At 45.7% G+C, this 19,090-nt stretch overlaps 2 protein-coding genes across 12 annotated transcripts in view; both read left to right on the top strand.

The window, feature by feature from the left end:
• The window catches only part of NDUFB8 (NADH:ubiquinone oxidoreductase subunit B8), a 6,411-nt gene extending 2,030 nt beyond the window's left edge, over positions 1 to 4,381 (top strand). The window contains exons 3-5 of the mRNA XM_032281318.1: positions 1,236 to 1,335; positions 1,745 to 1,900; positions 4,202 to 4,381. Coding sequence (XP_032137209.1) covers positions 1,236 to 1,335; positions 1,745 to 1,900; positions 4,202 to 4,294 — 349 coding nt within the window. The 3' untranslated portion in view covers positions 4,295 to 4,381. The remainder of the gene's footprint in view (positions 1 to 1,235; positions 1,336 to 1,744; positions 1,901 to 4,201) is intronic.
• A 3,773-nt stretch (positions 4,382 to 8,154) lies between these two features.
• SEC31B (SEC31 homolog B, COPII coat complex component) overlaps positions 8,155 to 19,090 on the top strand; it is a 33,120-nt gene continuing 22,184 nt past the window's right edge. For 2 of the 11 annotated variants that reach the window (XM_032281307.1, XM_032281305.1), the window contains exons 1-4: positions 8,155 to 8,296; positions 11,387 to 11,473; positions 11,824 to 11,947; positions 18,698 to 18,893. In XM_032281307.1, the coding sequence (XP_032137198.1) occupies positions 8,191 to 8,296; positions 11,387 to 11,473; positions 11,824 to 11,947; positions 18,698 to 18,893 (513 nt within the window). In that variant the 5' untranslated portion in view covers positions 8,155 to 8,190. Of the gene's footprint in view, positions 8,297 to 8,360; positions 8,518 to 8,632; positions 9,006 to 11,303; positions 11,474 to 11,823; positions 11,948 to 13,289; positions 13,416 to 18,697; positions 18,894 to 19,090 lie in introns of those variants that run through there. The other 9 variants (XM_032281314.1, XM_032281310.1, XM_032281313.1 and 6 more) reach the window with 7 other exon arrangements.

Here is a 19,090-nt window from a genome sequence, read left to right as displayed (position 1 = left end):
AGCTGGGATTACAGGCACATGCCACCATGCCCAGCTGAATTTTTGTATTTTTTAGTAGAGACGGGGTTTCACCATGTTGACCAGTATGGTCTCGATCTCTTGACCTCGTGATCCACCCGTCTCGGCCTCCCAAAGTGCTGGGATTACAGGCGTGAGCCACCGTGCCCGGCCTAATTTTTCATTTTCTGTCTAATGAGAGAATCAGAGTACAGTCATGTGTCATTTAACAACAGGGATACATTCTGAGAAATGCGTTGTTAGGCGATTTCCTCATTGTATGAACATCAGAGTGTGTGCTTATCTAAACCGAGATAGTATAGCCTGTTACAAACCTTGGCTTTATGGTATGCCTATTGCTCTTGGGCTATAAACCTCTACAGCATGTTGCTGTACTAAATACTGTGGGCAATTGTTACCCAATGGTATTTGTGTATCTAAACATATCTAAACATAGAAAAGGTATAGTAAAAAAATGCTATAAAAGATAAAAAATGGTACACCTGTATGAGTCAGCTTTATTATAAACTTATGGGACCCCCCCCCCCTTGTATATGTGGTCTGTCCTTGACTGAAATGTTATGTGGCACATGACTGTTATTGATTGTTAAATTCCCTTTCAGCTGTAGTATCACATGATTGTGTGACTTGTTTTCTTTTTATTGGAAGAAGGTTAGGGAAAGCTGGTGAGTTTTTTTTTTTTTTTTTTTGAGACAGAGTTTCACTCTTGTTGCTCACGCTGGAGTGCAATGGCATGATCTTGGGTCACTGCAACCTCCACCTCCCGGGTTCAGGGAATTCTTCTGCCTCAGCCTCTGGAGTGGCTGAGATTATAGGTACCCACCACCATGCCCAGCTAATTTTTGTATTTTTAGTAGAGACAGGGTTTTGCCATGTTGACCAGTCTGGTCTTGAACTCCTGACCTTGGGTGATCCACCCACCTTGGCCTCCCAAAGTGCTGGGATAACACATGTGAGCCACTATGCCTGGCCCAGGGAAAGCTTATATATGTTGAACTATTTCAGTTTGCCATGAACTTTTAAATACAATTTGGACTTCTATGGTTAGTTCAGTGCTAAGTGACTAGAACTTGAGCTCCTGTCTTGAAATTTAGGTCCTTTGTCCTTAGGTGGGGCAGTTATCTCTGCCACTTGGTTTCTCATCCCCAAGATGAGGAGACTGAATTCAGTCTGAAGGCTGCTCACAGCCCCTTCCAGAAGTTCTTGCTGTCTTTCAGGTATGGCGACTACCCAAAGCTCCCTGACCGCTCACAGCATGAGAGGGATCCATGGTATGACTGGGACCAACCAGACCTGAGGTTGAACTGGGGTGAAACGGTAAGAAAGACTGTATCTCATTTGACCTTTCTTCTCCCTTTATCTTCTTGGAGATACTTTAGCTCAGATGGCACTTCTTCGACTAAATAACACTAAGCTTTTCTGCTCAAGGAGGCAAGGTCCAGTGATGTGAGATCTGAGATTGCATGTGGCACACTGAATGGGATGTCTGGGAATAATGAAAGCTCTGTATTGTGAAAGTTGTGTACTTCCATGATTGAGCTGACCCTATTCAGCAGAACCTAGGCAGAGGCCAGCATCCAATCCTGTGGGGCAGTGTGCCTCAGAATATTGCGCTAGGGCAGTAGAATGCTTCTATCTAGCCTTGTAACGGGATCTGATCACTCTGGGGTTGCCTGCATTTTGCAGGAAGAGTAGTATGTGACAATTATTTGTCTTTCTGCCTCAGATGCACTGGCATATAGACATGTATACCAGGAACCGTGTGGATACGTCCCCCACACCTCTTTCTTGGGATGACATGTGTAAGCAGCTCATCAGCTTTGTGGCTTTCATGACGTTCATGTTCTGGGTAGGGCATAAGTACCCTGTCTACCAGCCTGTGGTGAGTATCTGAGAAGTGCTCCCTTAGGCACATTTGCTCAGCCCCATTTCCTGAGGGAGTAAAGTCTCTGGGGTAGGAATCCAATCAATACCAAGCTTGGCTTCCCGGAGTCTTAGGAGATAGGAAGATAGGAGGGCCTTACCCAGCGGAGCACTCCTCCATCCCTACTTCTTGGACCAGTGTGAGTGAGTGAAACACTTTAAGACTAGATGAACAACTAGTGTGTGGAAACGAGCTGGTCTCCAGAGTTGCCATTTGGGGATTATATTTACTAACAATATTTCATTAAGTGACCTTTCGCAATAGAGTTAAGGAATCTTGAGCTGAAATCTTATCCTTTGTTAGACAATGTGAAGGGCACTTCCTGTAATATACTGGAAGCAATTAAGTGTCTACTAGAGGCATAGACTTATATTGTGGAGAATGTAAACGACATAGTGATTTCTCTAGCTTTCAGGAAGTTTAAGAAAATTTAGGTAAGTGACATGAACAACATTTGAACAGATACATGGGAATTCTGCACAATTTATGTGTATATATGTTTATAGTGAATGTATATACTTAGCAGTATGAGTTACTGTCAAGGAGAAGGGTTAGCTAGAGCTAATACACAAAAAAAGGCTTTGGGTGGTGGGAAGTTGGAGAAAACATTTGGGGCAAGAGAAAACAATGAAGGAGGCCAGGCATGGTGGCTCATGACTGTAATCCCAGCACTTTGGGAGGCTGAGGCGGGCGGATGGCTTGAGCTCAGGAGTTCGAGACCAGACTGGGCAGCATGATGAAACCCTGTCTCTACAAAATATACAAAAATATTAGCCGGGCTTGGTGGTGCGCACCTGTAATCCCAGCTACTTGGGAGGCTGAGGCACAGGAATTCTTTGAACTCACTCGGTAGGCAGAGGTTGCAGTTAGCTGAAATCATACTACTGCCCTCCAGCCTGGGGGAGAGACTGCAAGACTCTTGAAAAAAGAAAGAAAGAAAACAAGGAAAAGGAGAGTGAGTCAGCTAGAGTAAAATAGATGTGTAAGATAGTTCCCAGATAACCAGCTGCATTGGTTTCCTGGAGACCTGCTAAAAATTCAGATTCCCAGGCCCCACTTCTCAGTGTTCCTCATTCAGAAACATCACAGTAGGGCTCTAGAAGCAATATTTTTGACAAGCTCCCAGGTAATTCTGATGTGCATCTAGATTTGGGAATTACTGTGTTAAAAAATATTGTAAGGTGAGTTGATCAATTAGTTTGGACAGCTTTTATTTCATTGCTAAGGGATTTGGACTTGGTGGTGTAATAAAGCATTAATTCAACAAATATTTATGGAGCTTCTACTATGTACCAGGTGCAGACCCTGCTAGCGGTTGGGGATACAATGATGACTTGGTCTGTCACTAGGTGGCAGGGAGCCATTGTGGGTTTTCGAACAGAAGAGTGACATAATGAATGCTGAGTTCTTAGGAAGATTAATCGGGGAGTAGTCTCCAGGATGTATTGGAAGGAGAGTGGCTGAAAGCAGGGAGGCTGCTGTGTTTGCAGTTGGCTGCCCAGTGCTACCTCTGCAGAGACAGTCAATGTCCTGGAGGTAGCTGGGATGTCTGTGTGCACTGACACGAGCCTTCCCACCAAGCCCCAGGGGCTCCATGCTGGAGAATGCACGTAGGGCTGGGGTGAGCACTAACTTTACTTCAGAAGAGCAAGAAACAGTGTGGCTCTTCCATTTTTCAGTTCTGTAAGCACATCACCCTTTTCTCCTCCCCTTGAGCTGTGTTCTCTGACAGCTGTTTGTTGGTAAAGCCAGCAGCCCCTAAAGCACGTCCCAGCCTTGTCTCCTCTGTGCTTTCCCCCACTACTGCTCCTGCACGCCTCATTTGCTGGGCCACTTTAGTGGTGGAGCCATTAGAGGCTGAGTGACTTAAAGGAGATTGAGTCTGTCTCGACCCCGAGAGAGAGTGGGATGGATGGATGCATCGTCTCATTTAGAAAGCGTTGCCTCTGATTCTGACACTCTCTCTTTCTTTACCTCCCTCCCTCTCTTCCCCCCTTCCCCTCCCTTCCCTCTCCCCCTTCCCTCCCCCTTTCTCCTTCTCCCTCAGTGTAGGCACCACTTCTCTTACAGTTTAGGCTTTCTCTCTGCCTTGGGCTTAGTGGGGAAGAGGAGTGCTGTTCCTGTCATCCTAGCCCAGCTGGGTCTGACCAGAGGCTACTGTGTACCCATTTACCATGCATGACAGTTAACTCAGAGTGGGGTGTAGCCAGGAATTGACGAAAGAATGTATGTTCTTGCTGACCTGTGTTTTTTCCTTAGGCACCAAAGCAGTATCCTTACAATGATCTGTACTTGGAACGAGGTGGCGATCCCTCCAAAGAACCCAAGCCGGTGGTTCACTATGAGATCTGAGGAGGCTTCATGGGCTTTTGTGCCCTCTAACTAGGACTCCCTCATTCCTAGAAATTTAACCTTAATGAAATCCCTAATAAAACTCAGTACTGTGGTGTTTGTGCCTCATTTCCCCAGGAATATTCACTACCCTGAGGAACCTCATCCTTTTCCCTTTTTTTCTGCTTGATCTCTGCCCTCTTCCCTTTTTTCTTATTATGAAATTTAAAGGATAGGAGGGTGGGGTGGATGGGTGCTTAAGCACAAGATGTGAATTTGTTAATTTCACTTGGGCTGTGAAGGTACTTATGGGTTTTAGCTGTGTGGCAGGTGTTAAGGGTCACTCCTTTTCCCATTTACAGGGTCAAGGAAGAAATGTTCCTGACTTCCCAAGTTGGAACAACATTTATTTCCCATAAAAAAACCTTTCTAGGCCGGGTGCAGTAGCGCACGCATATAGTCCCAACACTTTGAGGGAGGCTGAGGCAGGAGGACTGCTTGAAGCTCAGGACTTGGAGAGCAGCCTGGGCAACATGATGAGACCCCACCTCTGCAAAAAAAAATTTTTTTTTCCAAAAAATTAGCTAGGCACAGCAATATGCACATGTGGTCCCAGCTATGCAGAAGGCTGAGGTGGGAGGATCACTTGAGCCCAGGAGGGTGAAGCGAGCCATGTTTGCAACACCGTTCCAGCATGGACAACACAGCAAGACCCTGTCTTGAAAAATGCGGCATGGCGTGGTGTCTCTTGCCTATAATCCCAGCACTTTGGGAGGCTGAGGCAGGTGAATCACTTGAGGCCAGGAGTTCAAGAATAGCCTGACCAACATAGCAAAACCCCATTTCTACTAAAAATAGAAAACATTAGCCGAGCTTGGTGGTAAATGCTTATAATCCCAGCTACTCCGGAGGCTGAGGCAGGAGAATCGCTTAAACCCAGGAGGTAGAGGTTGCAGTGAGATGGTTGCCACTGTAATTCAGCCCGGGCAACAGAGCAAGACTGCCTAAAAAACAAAAGCCTCCTTAATAATAGTGGTTAGTTGGAAAAAGTTGTGCTCTAAGGTGTTTCAAATATGTTACAGGATTAATAGGGGTTTTTTTGTCCTGTCTGCCTAAGGCTGGGACTGCCTCTAATCTTATTTCCGTTATAAGAATATTTCTTATTCCAGAGTAGCTTCTGAATCATAATATCTTAATAAATTTACATTACCGGTATTTTATGAATTAGAGGACAGTTCAGTGAGTTACTGTTGAACATATTCATAGCTTTCATTACTTTTAATGACATCCACACGCCTATAACAGCCTTAGAGGAAAACTATGTTTTTGAGAGTCTAACTCATGCATCTGTTTTTTTGTTTTGTTTAGAGATAGGGTCTTCCTCTGTTCCCCAGGCTGAAGTGCGGTAGCACAATCAGCTCCCTGTAACCTCAAACTCCTGGGCTCAAGGGATCTTCCTTGCTCAGCCTCCCTAGTAGTTAGGACTACTGGTACAAGACCCGATACAAAACCTATCTTATTTTTTGTTGAAATGGGATCTTGCTATGTTGCCCAGCCTGGCTCAAACTCCTGACCTCAAGCAATCCTGCCTCAGCCTCCTAAAGCACTGGGAATACTGGCAGGAGCCACTGTACCTGGCCCTCATGCATCTAATTTTTTTTTTTCTTTTGGGACAGAGTTTCACTCTTGTCGCCCAGGGTGGAGTGCAATGGTGCAGTCTCAGCTCACTGCAACCTCCACCTTACAAGTTCAAGCGATTCTGCCTCAGCCTTCCAAGTAGCTGGGATCACAGGTGTGTGCCACCGCACCTGGCTAATTTTTGTATATATTTAGTAGAAATAGGGTTTCACCGTGTTGGCCAGGCTGGTCTCAAACTCCTGACCTCAGGTAAACCACCCGCCTCAGCCTTCCAAAATGCTGGGATTACAAGCGTGAGCCACTGCACCTGGCCCCCACTGGCTTTTTAGCTGTTTTCATTCTCTATAGCATTAATAATTTCCTTAACAAACATCTGTGTGTCTAATATGTATCAAACACAGATAGGCCCTGGAGATATAAAACTGAGCAAGACAAAGTAATCACCTTCAAATAGTTACATAGCAGACCAGCAGTTATAATACAAGGTGAAAATAATTATCATTAATATTGAGACACGGTCTCACTGTTGCCCAGGCTGCAGTGTAGTGATGTGATCATGGCTCACTGCAGTCACTGCAGCGTCTACGTCCCAGACCCAAGCAGTCCTCTCACCATAGCCTCCCAAGCAGCTGGGACCACAGGCATGCACCACCTGGCTAATTTTTATATTTTTTGTAGGCACAATTTCACCATATTGCTCAGGCTGGTCTTGAACGTCTGGGCTCAAGCAATCCATCTGCCTTGGCCTCCCAAAGTGTTGGGATTATGGGTGTGAGCCACTATGCCAGGCCAAAAAGAAGTATTTTTTTTTTTTTTTTTTTTTTTGAGACAAGGTCTCACTCTGTCTCCCAGGCTGGAGTGCAGTGGCGTGATTTCAGCTCACTGCAACCTCCGCCTCCCGGGTTCAAGCGATTCTCATGCCTCTGCCTCCCAAGTAGCTGGGACTACAGGCATGCACCACTATGCCTAATTTTTGTATTTTTGGTAGTGATGGGGTTTCAGCATGTTGGCCAGGCTGGTCTCAAACTCCTGACCTCAGGTGATACACCCACCAAGGCCTCCTAAAGTGCTGGGATTACAGGTGTAAGCCACCGTCCCCAGCCTGTCTACAGGACATTTTTATCTGGAAGGGGCGCAATTTCTTCAACATAAAAAATACGTGATCTTTTCACGGCCCCCACCTCACCTGAAGTTCTCTAGCTCTATTTTTTTTTTTTTTTTTTTTTTTTTTTTGGAAATGGAGTCTCGCTCTGTAGCCCAGGCTGGAGTGCAGTTGCATAATCTCGTCTCGCTGCAACCTCCGCCTCCCCGTCCTGGTTCAAGCAATTCTCCTGCCTCAGCCTCCCAAGTAGCTGGGATTACAGGCACGAGCCACCATGCCCAGCTAATTTTTGTTTTTAGTAGAGACGGGGTTTTACCATGTTGGCTAGTCTGGTCTTAAATTCCAGACCTGGTGATCTGCCCACCTTGGCCTCCCAAAGTGCTGGATTACAGGCGTGAGCCACTGCGCCCGCCCGTTCTCTGGCTCTAGTAAGAGTACCATAGTTTTTCTAGTCTACCAGGCTCTGAAGCCTTTATCAGCCAGGAGAGCCTGTCCAGCTCTCCTTTACAATAATCACTATGTTAATCCAGGCTTTCATCACCTGGTACGTGGATTGTTCCATTAGTCTCCTAATTTGAGTCCCTGCCTCCAGCTCTGCAGGGGTTCCATATTGCTAGACCCAAAATACAATATATAGATATGATATGGATATAGATGATATAGATTGACTGATTGAGACGGAGTTTCGCTCTTGTTGCCCAGGCTGGAGAGCAATGGCGCTATCTCGGCACACAACAACCTCCGCCTCCCGGGGTCAAGCGATTCTCCTGCTTCAGCCTCCCAAGTAGCTGGGATTACAGGCCTGCACCACCACGCCCGGCCAATATTCTTTATCTTACTGCATCCTACCCTGTAATTTTCAGTAACTCTCACTTATCTGCAGAATTGAATTGGAACTCCACAATCCGCATACAATCCCCTCCTGTCTCTGTTTCATTCACGGTATGGAAAATTCCAGGGTGCCTATTGGCCGGTTTGGCTTCTTCCTCCTTGCTGGAATATCACCTGTGTTCTTGCAGCTCCAAAGGATAACAACCCTCCTATGATCCTGAACTATTTCAGGAAGCCCCTGGCCCTGTAGTCTCACCCCACACACACTTAGAGCCCTTAATTCAACCAAGTTTTTGGGCACCAGTTTCTGCTGGGCTGCAGGGCATCAATTTACCTTTTCAACTCAATGGATTCCACTCCTGGGCCTAGGGCCGGGTCTTCTCCCTGGCTGAAACTCAATAGACCGGAGCTTACTGGACCGGATCTGACCCACTGCGCAAATCACAGGGCAGGTGAGGGAGACCCGGTTAAAAGCTATAATCCCGTTTGGAAACGTTCTCCCGGGTCTGTCCTGGTCTTGGGCTCGGCGCCCGCGGAGCCTGTCTACGACGGAGCCCTACCGGGTCCGCGCCGCTTTTGGCCCTCCGCAGCCGCCGTCCACAGCGCCCGGCTCCGCGCGAGAGGACCCACTCCGGCCGCCGGGCCTGACCCCTCCCCGGGGTCCTCCGCACAGGTTGGTTCGCCCCGCGGGTTTGGGGTCCCTGGGAGCAGAGATTGCGCTGAGACCCGGATTCCTGATCCTTCCTCGGCAGAGCGCCGAGGGGAGCCGGCTCGCGGCGGAGACCCCGATCCGCGCCTGCCCTGCCCGCGGGTTGAGGCCCCCGGCGGAGACCCCGACCCGCGCCTGCCCTGCCCGCGGGTCCTGCCCCCGGGGGCCTCCGCTGCGCCTGCTCTTGAGTTGGATCCGGCTCTGCTGTCCCTGCCGCACGGGAGCCCCCAGCCCGACGCGGGTCTCCCTATTCAGCGCTGCCCTCGCGCCTTCCCGTCCGCCTCGGTCCTGACCTGGCCCGCCGGGTGTCGCTGCATTTCGGCCGGGCGGGAAGGCCTGTCGTTGCTGACCCTGGCGCGCCGGGCTTCGGCGACCGCGGGGAAGAAGCTGTGCTGACCGTCCTCCCTAGGGGCTGGACTGCCAAGGGTAGCTGGTGCCCTTCTGCACGTCAGGTCTGTCCAGCATTTCCTTGGTTATCTCCCCCTCACGCCCCCATGGCCAGTCTGACCCCGGCAGGGGCCCTTTTTGTAACAGATGCCTCTGAACAATGTGAATTAAGAGCCCATTTTCCCAATTCCTAGACTGTCAGCGATTTAAACACTTTCTGGTTTACTTTGGACTAGTACAGTGGTTAGAAATACGGGCTCTTGAGGCTGATGGAGGTTCACATCCTGGCCTAGCCAGTTGTCATCTCTGGAAAGTGGGGATAATCGTAGTACTTGCTTACCTAATAGGACCATTGAGAGAATTAAATGAGATATGCACGTCAAATGCACAGCTCCTTATCATAGCTCCGGTTTTTATTAGGGGCTTTCCCCAGAATCCTGAAAATGATTGTGACCAGCAGGTGGCACTAGTGACTGTATAGCAGAGTGTTGAGCTGGTCGCAGGATACCCGATGGTAGCCACCAGTGATTAAAGGTCCCTTGGAAATCTTGGCTTAACGGGCAACCTTAAACTTTCTTCAAGCTGGAAAGTACATTAGAGATTAAGTAATACTCTCTCCTGTTTTTGTAGGTGAGACTGATCTGACTAGCTTATTCAAGCAGGTCACAGTAGGTTCCAGGCTTTCTCAACTTCAGTGTAATTTTTTAAAAAATCCTTTCTACCTCTTTGCTAGCCTGTTGGGATGGGACCTTGAACAAACAATAGAATTAGATCAGAAACCACAGAGTTAAAATGGATGTCTACATTCGAGTTCTTACCATATGCCAAAGGTTCGTTTGGAAACTAGTTACAACGTGGTGAACAAAAGCAGACACAGTGCCAGCTCTCATGGAGCTTCCATATTAGTGGAAGAGACCGACAATGTAAATGTAAATAAATACGTAATTATAAATTGCTAGGAAGAAAAAAATTGAGACTGTTTGTGATTGGGTAGTTCACTTATCTGGGGAAGTGAGAAGCTGAGCCCAGAAAGAGATAAGGAGCCAGTCATGTAGAAAGTGAAGGGAAGAGCATTCAGAGTATAGGGAACAGCATTTGCAAAGGCTCTAAGGAAGGAAAATCTCAGGAAATTAAAGGCTATTGTGGCTAAGCACAATGAATAAGGAGAAGAATCAAAAGATGAAGTGGTAAGCTGGAGCCTTTGGGCGGGGCTCAAAGAAGTTTGAATTTTATTTTGTGTATGAGAGAAATCATTGAAAGATTTTAAGCGTAGAATGCCAAAATCCTATTTTTTATTTTAGAAGTTCACTCCTGCTGCTGTGTAAAGAGTGAATTGGGTAATGGCTTGAGTAGTAAGTGGTTAGCTAGTTGGGAGACTGTTGCAGTAATCCAGGTGAGAGATGATATAATCAAAAAGGCTGTTGGCAGCGAAAATAGAGAAAAGTAGACAGATTAAGATATGTTTTGTAGGTAAAATCAGACTAAATGATGGATTAGAAGAGAAAGAGGGAGAAGGAAAGATCAAGAGGGATTTTCAGGCTTCTGGGTTGAGCAATTGGGTGAATAGTGGAACAATTTACCAAGATGAAGAAAACTGGAGGAAGAATAGAAGAGATTGTGACTTTGCTCTTTTCTGGAAAACAAACAAACAAAAACAGAAGAGATGGTAGAATAGAGAATTCCATTTTAGACAGACTAAAATGGGAGCTTACAACCCACATTAGGGATCTGCTATATCCAGGGAAATATTTGATTAGAAATTGCATATAAGCAGGCTGATCACTTGAGGTCAGGAGTTTGAGACCAGCCTGGCCAACACGATAAAACCCCCTTCTCTACTAAAAACATAAAAATCAGACGATGAGCATGGTGGCACGTGCCTGTAATCCCAGCCACTCAGGAGGCTGAGGCAGGAGAATCGCATCACTTGAACCCAGGAGGCAGAGGTTGCAGTGAACCGAGATTGTGCCATTGCACTCCAGCCTGGGTGACAGAGCAAGACTCTGTCTCAAAAAAAAAAAAAAAAAAAAAAAAAAAAAGGGAAAGAAATTGGACATAAGAACTTGGAGCTTAGAGGAGAGATTTGTGGTGGTGGTATCAGTTTGGGGATCATCAGCATATGGATGCCATTTAAAGCCAAGGAAATGGACAAAAAGCACTGAGGGATTGTCTGGTTTGATGATTGTCACCACTGGACCTGTGGTAGCCAGTGTGGTTGAATATCTTTTGGGTTTAAAGCATTAGATTTCAGTAATTGGGTAAATGAACTATCCTTGGATCTGCAGATGGTCACGTATTTGTCACTCTGTGTTGCCCTGAGATGCCCTATCTTGGAGAAGACAAACAAGATCTCTTGTCCACAGATACTCCCTGGATCTGGCTGTTAAGTTTGCTGGTTTCTATTTTCAGTGGGCCAAGGGCCATGTCAGTTTTCTGCCACCTGCAGGATACACCATGAAGCTGAAGGAACTTGAGCGGCCCGCTGTCCAGGTGTGGAGCCCAGCCAGCCAGTACCCTTTGTATCTGGCCACAGGTATGGTGACACTGTGGATTAGGATCCATTGAAAGTACATAGGTTGAGGGGAACTTAGTATCTAGAATTATTGATTGGGCATCAGAGAAAGCTTTCAAATCATAGGAAGGTAGGGTGGCTCACAGCATAAGCAAGGGGATATTAGGTGTTTTGGGGACATGACGGCTGCCTACAACTGTGGCTCAAGGTTGGGTACATCATGTTTTCTTGCTTTTGTAGTTACCTTTTGAGAAAGGGTATATCTAGCTCTCTTCTATTCCTCCTCCTCTTCACTCCTTATCTCTCTTACACCTGAAATCCCTGCATATATTGTTGCTCATATGCTGCCTCTTGACTTTTCTTGTGCCTAGGAACATCTGCCCAACAGCTAGATTCCTCCTTCAGCACAAATGGCACATTGGAAATATTTGAGGTTGATTTCAGGGACCCTTCTCTGGACTTGAAACGTAAAGGAGTCCTTTCTGCCTCGAGCAGGTATTGTCTGATCTATTGATGGGTATACAGGGTAGATACTGACAAATATACTGATGAGGAGTCCTGGGAGTGGTGTGTTTTTCAGGGCTCATGAGAGCCACGTGAGGAAAGAAGGAGCTTTGCCAAGTTGGAGAGAAGTTAACTCAGGGCTTATTTTGCAAAAAGTTTTTAAAAACAACCACCCCCACCTTTCCAGTCAGCAGCAGTAGCAGTGTCAGGCTGAATGCATGTGATAGAGATGCCTCAGACAAGCCTGGACCCACGTGTACCTGGTCTGTCTTTGAACCCAGAGATACTGGCCCCTTCCCCCCTTGGCTCTTATGAATATAACAACCTTACACAATATCACCCTGTCTGCCAACAAGGAAAAGAACGAATGATCCTCTCCTCATTGATCTTAGACACTGATTGGTTCTCATGGATTCTGTGGCTCTTGCAGGCTTCCAGCTCTAGATATTATCATTTATTGAGCACGTGTGTACAGCCAGATGCTGTGCTAGAAGCTCTGTACATTTTATTTATTTGTCATAATAAGCCTAAGTGCTAAGTACCATATTTCCATTTTACATAGGAGGGAACTGAAACTCTGAGAAGCTAGAATTTAAGTCAAGGCCTATCTGAGTCCATAGCCTACCTTCTTTCCATTATTGTGCTGTTCTTTTAAAGGTTATAAAGGTGGGGCTTACAATCTGAAGTGATGGTCTCCAAATTTTTATATCATCAGAAAAAATGTGAATATTTGTTATATTCAAGTTACATATGCAATATAAATATATACATGTGTTACTATACTTTTTTTTTTTTTTTTTTTTTAAGAACAGGGTCTCACTCTGTCACCCAGGCTGGATTACAGTGGCATGATCAGGCCTCACTGCAACCTCCACCTCCTGGGCTCAAGCGATCCTCCCCGCTCAGCCCCCTGAGTAGCTGGGACTGAAGGCGTGTGTCACCATATTTCACATTTTTAGAAAAGACGGGGTTTTGCCATGTTGCCCAGGCTGGTCTTGAATTCCTGAGTTCAAGTGATCACCCGCCTCGGCCTCCCAAAGTGCTGGGACTATAGGTGTGAGCCACTGTACCAGCTGGCTATGCTATTAATAAAGTATAATTTCTATTAATATTGTTTTTTTTAGATTAGATATTATTGGTCTAGAAGGCAGCATTCCATCTGATGATTGATGAACTCGTTGTGCATTCTGTGGTCCGTCTAAGAGATTAGTTAAAACATTTAGGCAGAAGTACCCTCTTTCTTTTAATGGTTTAACCTAATAGTGAAAGGGTTAGTTGTTTACCTTTTCTTGAGCTCCTATATCACTTTATGACAGCATCTCTTATTTTTCAGGCTTTTGTACATCTCTGTATTTCCAGTACCTGTATCCTTTGAAGAGCAGGCACTTGAGGATTTATTGATGATGATTAGATATTCTTAGCCCCTAAGCAAGTATTTCTGAAGGAGCCCCTCAAAGGGGTGAGCTAAGTCAAGATGTTTATACTGCTGGAAATTAAAAAGGAGGTTCAACCTGAGAAAGCTGCTAAGAAAGGAAAAAAGGGTGAGGGGGCACTAGACAAGGGTTCTATTCCTCAACAAGCAAAGCAACAGCTTCAGCATAGTAGTGGCTCCTTAGGGCTAAGGGTTCTTAAGAAAGAGGCAATATATTCTTAGGAACTGAATTCTGAGATCTACATAGATTTCAGAATAGATTTTAATGTTTTGTTTTTCGTTTTTTGGGATTTTTTTAGAGACAGAGTCTGACTTCGTCAACTGGGATGGAGTACAGTGGTGCAATCTCAGGTCACTGCAACTTCCGCCTCCTGGAATCAAGCAGTTATCCTGCCTCAGCCTGCGGAGTAGCTGGGATTACAGCCACGTGCCACCATGTCCAGCTAATTTTTGTATTATTAGTAGAGATGGGGTTTCATCATGTTGGCCAGGCTGGCCTCAAACTCCTGACCTCAGGTGATCTGCTCACCTTAGCCTTCCAAAGTGCTGGGATTACAGGTGTGAGCCACCATGCCCACTGAGATTTTATGTTTTACTCACTGCTCTATCTCCAGCACTTAGAGTAGTGCCTAGCATTATATTTCATAAATGTTTGTTACATGAATGATTTTAGAAACTTCTGGGTTACCGGCCAGGTGCGGTGGCTCATGCTTGTAATCCCAGAACTTTGGGAGGCCAAGGGAGGCGGATTGCTTGAGGCCAGGAGCTCGAGACCAGCCTGAGCAACATGTCTCTACTAAAAATACAAAAGTCAGCTGGGTATAGTGGTGCACGCTTCTAATTCCAGCTACTTGGGAGGCTGAGGCACCCGAATTGCTTGCATATGGGAGGTAGAGGTTGAAGTGAGCCAAGATGGCACCACTGCACTCCAGCGTGGGTGACAGAGCAAGACTCTACCTCAAAAAAAAAAAAAAAAAGAAACGGAACTTTTGAGTTACCAAACAGCATTCAAATCCAGCCCTTCAGTTACAGTTAGTCTTAGTGTCTTAAGAGTTTTTCAAGCTGTTAGTTTGAATTTGGGAGCCATGAACTTTACCTCATACTCCTGATCCACTCTGTAGGGATTTGGGGCCAGTAACCAGAATAAATAGTACAGTTAACCCTATTAATAATATTTCATCTCTGCTTTCTTTTCCCACCTCTGTAACTATATTTGGAGATTGAATTGCATTCCCAAAGACCTCAATCCCAGAGGGATTACCTTTGACACGGCCCCGTTGGGGCCTTTCTGAAGAAATTATCTTAGACACCCCAGGGTCTAAGACACCCACTTCATTATGTTCCATTGTAAGTTAGGTCACATGCTCAATAGTCAGTATCAGAAACTATTGACCAGGATGATCAGGGCAGATAGAGGGCCACTCATTCTTTGCTTTATGCCTTCCTCTCTCCTTTTTTCTGTGTCATCTTCTGCTTGGTGTGGCATAAAGGACAGTTGTGTGGGGCTGTAGCATTGGCCATAATACCAACAGAGCTATGTGGCTTGAGAAAATCAAGTCAGTTACCTTAGGTTCCCTCACTTATGTATAAAGAAAAGATTGTACAAGATGACTTCTGAGAAACTATCTGAGACCTGAATTCAGGTTTCATGTTCAGTCTCTTATTCCCTTTTATTTTCTAGTAGTCTTCCTCACTTTTCCTTTTTTATTTTTTTTATTTATTTTATTTATTTATTTATTTTTTTATTTTATTTTTTTTTTTTTGAGACAGAGTTTCGCTCTTGTTACCCAGGCTGGAGTGCAATGGCGCGATCTCGGCTCACCGCAACCTCCGTCTCCTGGGTTCAGGCAATTCTCCTGCCTCAGCCTCCTGAGTAGCCGGGGTTACAGGCACGCGCCACCATGCCCAGCTGATTTTTTGTATTTTTAGTAGAGACGGGGTTTCACCATGTTGACCAGGATGGTCTCGATCTCTTGACCTCGTGATCCACCCGCCTCGGCCTCCCAAAGTGCTGAGATTACAGGCTTGAGCCACCGCGCCCGGCCTACTTTTCCTTTTTTAAAACCTCTTCCTGTATCTCTTCATTGTCAACTAAACATATACCTTTCAGAATCTTCCCCATTCTCTGCCTGCCCTTTTCTCCAAACCCTTGCCTCAACCAAATTTGGATCCTGAAGATCCCCTTAATCCTCAATCTATGATGCATCAGTGAAATCTTATCTACCTAGAAATATTTGACTAAAAGAAAAATGTTCTGAATCATCAGTAAGGGTATAAATAAGAGACAGCCTGAAGCTATAAATAGACTGAAGAGCGTGCATGGTTAAGCACCTCTGGATGCAGTCAGAATCAATATGGATTAGCATGTGCAGTGAAGCAAACAGTGTTTGGTTAGATGAATTTTACTCAAAAAGAGAGATTTCTGGGAGAATAATACATTGTTTATATCATTGACTGAGGACATAGCTGCTGTGGGTAAATGAGGTGAGAGGACAATGTGTGATCGATCTGCTGTGCCTTAGCCTCTCTGTACACTGAGTTTCTAGCTCTCTGAAGTGGCCCAATAACCTCTGGAAGAACTACCCTCAAGTAACATGGAGAAAGTAGAGGATCTGTCTTCTGTCATTCTATTTTTATCTCAATTCTAGCTACTTGGGGAGCACTGTGTCCTCTCTTTGGGTGCTTTCTGTAAGGGACAACGTCAAGCAGAAAAAAATCATCTGTGTACTTCTCTTAGTTTTCCTGTTCTCAAGGCTTGCCTTTCTAGAGGCATCAAGATGGATAATAGAGAGAGCATGGGTTGGTTGTTGCATAGACCTGAGTTGATCTCCCAGCTCTGCCCCTTGCTGTCCTCTTGGACACTTGATCTAACTTCTCTGAACTTTTTTTTCCCCACTATAAATTGAGGATTCACAGTAGATGCATAGTAGTTTGTCGTATATTAGGCATTGAGAAAAGTAGCTTGCCTCTCAGACAGCCAATGCGCCATTCATTCTCCAGCTTGGAATACTGCCTTAACCACTCAGTTTGACTTCTAGGGAGACTTGAGTGTCCCAAGTTATTTTGGCTTGAATGTGGACAAACTCTTGTCACTTTAGTTCACTAACATGAAGCTGGGATTTTTTTGAAAAGAAACTTACTAAGAAAATAACATTAAAAAATAGACATAAGGTATCACTATATTGACCAGGCTGGCTTCCACCTCCTGGGCACAAGTGGTCCTCCTGCCTTAGCCTCCTGAGTAGCTAGGATTATAGGTATGAGCCACTGTGCCCAGCTAGACCACCTTTTTTGATTTTTAACTTTTTATTTTTTTAAAAATCCAAGCTTACAGGAAAGTTGCAGAATAGTACACACCCACCCATCTCTTTCTCCAAACCCATGCCTCAACCAAATTTGGATCCTGAAGATCCTCTTGTTCCATTTTTACTTGCAGAGTAGAGATGATTGACACTCCCTGAGCACCCTGAACGATCAAGTCGCCTTCCTTGCTTAACTCCACCCAGGTGTGCCCATTCTCCCAGGTGCTGTCTGTCACAACCTATTTAGGCGCCAGCTTTACCCTCACTAGTGAGGTGGTTAACCACAGACATGTGCTTTCTGCGTGCATACAGAAAGAAAATCTTTTTGTCACACCCTATGTGTGGCATTTCAGGCACTCTGATGTAACTGCCCTCTTCTCCAACCCTTTGGTGACTCCGCCTTGAGGTCTCAGGTACCTTTTACCCTGCTCTGTATGTCATGTGTTCTGACCATGCTGAGGTCACTGCACCCTCTGCATTCCCATGTGGGTTTTTCACTGGGCATACCCTCCTCTGGTTTCTGTGTGACCCACTGTGGGCTTCTCTAGCTACTCAGTTGACATGCCCTCCACCCCTGCTGAGCTCCAGTCCCTGGATGACCTGGTTGCCTCTTGAGCCTGTATGGAAAAACTTCCTGTGCTATATTAAGATCACTGCAACCAAAAAAAAAAGATCACTGCAACCTTAGAAACAGCCTTTCTGACAGTAGACTCTTGGCTAGCATTGTGTCAGCTCTGCTGTTTTGCATCAGATGCTGACCTGGTCTGAGCTGGTGCTCCACGCTTTGCTTCTGACTGGCTGGCTCTGCTCCAGTGACTGGCCTAGCAAGTTCTTGTCTATCACCCCACTCAGTTGCTTTGCTGACTGTTCCCAGGGAATATTTCATTATAGTTAGAGATCTCGTAACATCATTTGGCATGATACCTGGCTTCTCCAAAGGGCTGTGGAAATGTCCTTGGCTAGCAGTTATGAAGTGAGAGACAGACCACCTATAAGGCTTCAGAGATTTCACATGCCTTCTGTAGGGGATTTGCAGACCCAGACTTTTCTGGAAGGGGATCCAGGGACCCAAAGGGATCTTTTTCTCTGGGGGTAACACATTGTCATTATCTTATTAGAAGCATCCTCAGAAAGCCAGAAAAGCATTTTCTGAGTGGGAATGTATCCTTTCATGCTTCTGTGTCTCTAGGGCTGGCCCTTTGCAGCCACATGGCCATTCCAGTGGGCCAGCCGCATGGGAGAGGCATTGGGTCTTTTCTCATTTCCAGTTTGAGAGTGAAGAGGCGACAGCAATTGTTGGTCTAGGGATCCTGATTCTAATAGTTACAGAAGAGCTTGGATCTTTCTCTTAATAGGAGACAGTATTTTATGATGTTAAGAGCTCAGGCCCTGGAATAAGATGGGCCTGACTTTGAACCTTGACCCTGCTACTTCCTAGCATTTATCATAAAATGGGAATAAAATTACTAGCTCTGTGTACAGAAATTTTATAACTTCTTTGGGCCTCAGTTTCCTCAATTGAAAATGGAAATAATAGTAATACTTCACAAGGTTGTTAAATATTCAATCAGCTAATAAGTCTAAAGCACTTAAAACAGTGCTGATACATAGCAAGTATTCAGTCAGTGTAAGTGGTTGTAAGTGGTTGCTATTATTACCTGACTATTTGAGTTGTGAAGATTACGTGAAGTAATCTATTTGAAGTATATATCACCGGGCCTATATAACCCCAATGCTAACTTAAAAATGTACACATGTATACACCTCCACACAACTCAGAGGCAGTGGCGTCCTGGCTTGTAGTGTAACATAGATGGAATATTTTTTTCAGAAAAAGGGCAGGACTGAGCAGAGGATACCTCCCTTCTGTCTGGGAAATGAAGGAGACAGGCAGGTCCCAGCTAGGGGTGGGGATGCCTGCATAATGGCAGAAGCTGAAAAGATATCATCCTCTGCTTACTGACATGAACCTAAGTTTGTACTGATGCCAGTTCCTACTCTTTGTAGGTTTCACAAGCTGATCTGGGGGAGCTTTGGCAGTGGGCTTCTGGAAGGCTCCGGGGTTATTGCTGGCGGCGGGGACAATGGCATGCTTATGCTATACAATGTGACCCACATCCTGTCTTCGGGGAAGGAGCCTGTGATTGCCCAGAAACAGAAGCACACGGGGGCTGTCAGAGCCCTCGACTTTAACCCTTTCCAGGTACTACATTTCAGTTGATCAACATGGCCAAGCCAGGGAGCAACAGATCTGAGTGGAAGCATTCACCTGTGGCCTCCGGTCTGTAACTCTGACCCCTTTCCAGGCTGTTTCAGGGGAGGCTTTTGATACCTCCAAATGTGGGCCTCTTTCCTCCTTTCTTGCTCTATTTCTTCCTAGGGTGGTGTGTCTCCAAACAC

This window comes from Sapajus apella, unplaced genomic scaffold (genome assembly GCF_009761245.1).
Source record: "Sapajus apella isolate SASKATOON/1434 unplaced genomic scaffold, GSC_monkey_1.0 scaffold13, whole genome shotgun sequence".
In the NCBI taxonomy this organism is placed as follows: Eukaryota; Metazoa; Chordata; class Mammalia; order Primates; family Cebidae; genus Sapajus; species Sapajus apella.
The sequence above is the reverse complement of the archived record's forward strand: the minus strand, read 5'-3'. Positions and strand labels throughout refer to the sequence as shown.